The following is a 3,941-nucleotide window of genomic DNA, read 5'->3' on the forward strand; positions in this document are numbered from 1 at the left end:
CAGGAGGGCTAGTGTCCTTTCAACAAAGAAACTGCTATATACAAGCCACACAAACTCTACTTCATTTTTCCTACCTCCTGTGTAGTGAAGAATGTAGTAAGAAGAGGGATACTAGAGAAACTCAGAAAAAGGAGATGTCAGTAAAGTTTTAGGTAATTGAAAAATGTATCACAAAAGAGATCAAACTGAAGCTTGACCAGGGAACATAGTTAAAAGTCATCTAAATAAAGATGAGAGGACAGTGCATCTATGCAAACATAGATGATGACTCCAAATAAACAGTAGAAGTAATCAATAAGCCTTAAATTGTCTGATGAGTCAAGTATACTATGCATTGACTAAGACTGATTTTCTACATTTATCTCACTCATCTCTAGGATGGCTTTGTGTATTCTTTTATTATTAAAGATGGAAGTTACGTGATCAAGAATTTTCTTGAGATTGAAAGACCTGTAGAACATATGACATTTTCTCCCAATTATACAATGTTTCTGATTCAAACAGACAAGGTATGTTGGAGGGTAATTTCTTGATATGTGATTTTCAGATAATATTATTATCATCATTACATGACAGGAATGAGGAGCAGAGTGTGCTGCGCAGTGGTACTCCACTAGTCAAGACTCTAGGTTGTAAATGAAAAAATACCCAATTTAAAAGGCCTAAATTACAAAGAGCTATTGGTTTATTTTTGTGCATGTAACTGAAAGGGCAAGGAGTGAATCTGAATACAAGAGTTGCCATGATGCCACCAAGCCTTGTTTATTTCCATCTCTTGGCTCTGTTTCCTCTCTGCTGCCTCCATTTCCATGCTGACTCTCCCCGTGTGGTGTTAAGAGTTATATGCAGCTCTAGCTTATATTTCTGCCTGCTTGATGTCCCTGGTGGAAAGATATCAGCTAGAAAAAAAAGTCTTGGAATCTAGACTCATTGAACTAACTGAATCACGTGTCTTCCCCTGGGTCAGTTGCTTGTACCATAGGCCAGGCCTAAGTCACATGCTTAGCCTTGGATGCTAGGTAGAGTCAACCAACTTAAATGAGAACTGAGATTGGGGCATAGGTTGTTCTCCAAAGACAATGTGGGTTCTATAAGAAAAATGAATTATTGCAAGATTAAAACAAACATTTACTTCAATTATACTGCTAGGAAGGTTCCTAATTAATGGAATGATCTTCAGGCATCAAGATTAGCAGATATTTATATTGTTATACAATAATTTTAGATGAATTACAAACAAAATTCAATGATTTTCTGCCTAAAAGAAACTTAAATTTAAATATGGACAGACTTTTGTTTCTGATAATTAACAGAAGTTTTTTAAAAAAAAAAAAAACTGTGCTAACTTATGTTTTTTTTTTTTTTTTTTTTTTTTTTTTTGAGGCAGAGTCTCGCTCTGTCGCCCAGGCTGGAGTGCAGTGGCGCGATATCGGCTCACTGCAAGCTCCGCCTCCCGGGTTCACGCCATTCTCCTGCCTCAGCCTCCTGAGTAGCTGGGACTACAGGCGTCCGCCACCACGCCCGGCTAATTTTTTTTTTTTTTTTTTTTGTATTTTTTTTTTTTAGTAGAGACGGGGTTTCACCATGGTCTCGATCTCCTGACCTTGTGATCCGCCCGCCTCGGCCTCCCAAAGTGCTGGGATTACAGGCGTGAGCCACCGCGCCCGGCCTAACTTATGTTTTAATAAATAAATGACTAACTGAAAATATCTATGGAGAACACAAAACTAGGGAAAAGATATCATAAAAGAAGGAGGAAAGACCCAAATAGAACTTCTAAAGAAGAAAAATATACTAGCAAAGTAAAAATTAAATGAACGTGTCTGACAAAATGTTGGACATAGCCAAAGAGAGAATAAATGAATTCGAAGATGGATCAGAAGAAGTTATTCAGAATGTCACCTAGAAAAGCAAAAGGGTAGAAAATACAGAAGGGAACATAAGAGATAAGAACAATACAGTGAAAAGATCTAACATATGTTTGATTAGAGTCCAGAGAGGAGAAAGTAGGACAGAGGCAATAATCGAAGAGATACTGACTGGGGATTTTCCAGAATTGGTTAAAGACATGAATTTACAGATTTAAGAGGTCCAGTGAATCCCAAACAGAATACATAAAATGATATCCACACTCAGACTTACCGAAGTGAAACTGTTGTAAACCAAAGAGAAAATTTTCAAAGCAATCAGAGAAAAGACAGATTACTTCTAAGGAATTTCAATTAGACTAATAGCTGACTTCTCTGTGGCAATAATGTAAGTAAGAAATAGTGGAATAATATCTTCAATGTGTTGCAGGGGTCAGCAAACTATAGCTCCATGGGGCAAAACTAGCCTGCTACATGTTTTTCAAATTAGATTTTATTGGAACATAGCCACACCCACGTATGTATTGTTTATGGCTTCTTTCACACCACAATGGCAGCATTAAATAGTTGTGACAGAAACTACATGGTTTGCAAAGCCTAACATATTTACTATCAGCCTATTTATAGAAAAAGGTTGATGACCCCTGATGTAATGAAACAAAATAATTACCACCTAGAATTCTATACCCAATGAAAACATCTTTTCAGTATGTGGGTAAAAAAAGACATTTTAGACACTCCAAAGTTAAGAGTGTGTCAGCAGCTGACTATCACTAGAGAAAATTCTAAAGAATTTACTTCCAGCAGAGGAAAATGATACCAGATGTAAGGTGTGTGATGCAACAAAAACAAAGAGCAGTAGTAATGGGCAGAGAATGACACATTGTAGAAGATGTGCAGTAAATGAACACTGCATACAACAGCAAAAAAAAAAAAAAAATGTGGGCTCAAGCCTGTAATCCCAGCACTTTGGGAGGCCGAGACGGGTGGATCACGAGGTCAGGAGATCAAGACCATCCTGGCTAACACGGTGAAACCCCGTCTCTACTAAAAAATACAAAAAGAACCAGCCGGGTGAGGTGGCAGGCGCCTGTAGTCTCAGCTACTCGGGAGGCTGAGGCAGGAGAATGGCGTAAACCCGGGAGGCGGAGCTTGCAGTGAGCTGAGATCCGGCCACTGCACTCCAGCCTGGGCGACAGAGCGAGACTCTGTCTCAAAAAAAAAAAAAGTGAAAGTAGGTTTAAAAATAATATTGAACTAAAATCCCAAATGACAATACTATAAGTTGGGGGGAGTGGGGGAGCAGGATATATAGAACAAAGTGTTCCAAGGATCCCATATGACCCAGGAGGAGAATAAAGCTTTTAAGCAACTTTGATGTTGATAAATTAGGTATACATGTTACAACTTCTAAGGTAACCACTAAAACAATAGAAACAGTAGACGAAATTTCCAAACTAGAGAAAGTAAAATGTTAAAAAAAAAAAAGTTTAACCCAAAACAAGGTAAAAAAGAGAAAGAAAATGAAATGCAAAACAATTGAGATAAACAAAAAGCATAAATTAAAACCTATGTTTAAACCCAGATATGAAAAGATGGAAAAAGATATGTAAACATTAACCCAAAGAAAACCAGTGGAAATATATTAATATTAGACAACATAGGCTTTAAGGTAAAAATCATTACTAAAGATAAATGGGCTTATTTCAGAATAACAAAATATTAAATTTATCAGGAATATACAAATACTTAAAATATGTACAAGGAATCTTCATTATCTTGTCATGCTTCAAGGCCCAGGAAAGGCCTAGGCAAACTCTTGGTGGGGTTTTGTTACATTCAAGCGTTTATATAAGGGCACTGGCTCTATTAGCTTTTAATATTTAACTTAATTATTCAGCCATTGCTGAAACAGTTGTCCTGGAGGCCTGCCTGTTCAGCTGTTAGTGAGATCTGGCCTGCCACACCTTCTCACTGAAGTCTTTCTTAAACACATACTTTAAAATTTCACCCTTGTTTTGCTATATAATGTTCTCCTTCTCTGTTATATTTTCTTTTTCTTCTTACGATTAT

General features: G+C 37.1%; 1 protein-coding gene across 5 annotated transcripts in view; it reads left to right on the plus strand.

The window, feature by feature from the left end:
- CFAP43 (cilia and flagella associated protein 43) overlaps positions 1 to 3,941 on the plus strand; it is a 115,249-nt gene that overhangs the window by 35,222 nt on the left and 76,086 nt on the right. For all 5 annotated transcript variants that reach the window (XM_033183582.1, XM_033183596.1, XM_033183573.1 and 2 more), the window contains one exon: positions 378 to 509. In XM_033183582.1, coding sequence (XP_033039473.1) covers positions 378 to 509 — 132 coding nt within the window. The remainder of the gene's footprint in view (positions 1 to 377; positions 510 to 3,941) is intronic.

This window comes from Trachypithecus francoisi, unplaced genomic scaffold (genome assembly GCF_009764315.1).
Source record: "Trachypithecus francoisi isolate TF-2019V2 unplaced genomic scaffold, Tfra_2.0 Contig01579, whole genome shotgun sequence".
NCBI classification, from domain to species: Eukaryota; Metazoa; Chordata; class Mammalia; order Primates; family Cercopithecidae; genus Trachypithecus; species Trachypithecus francoisi.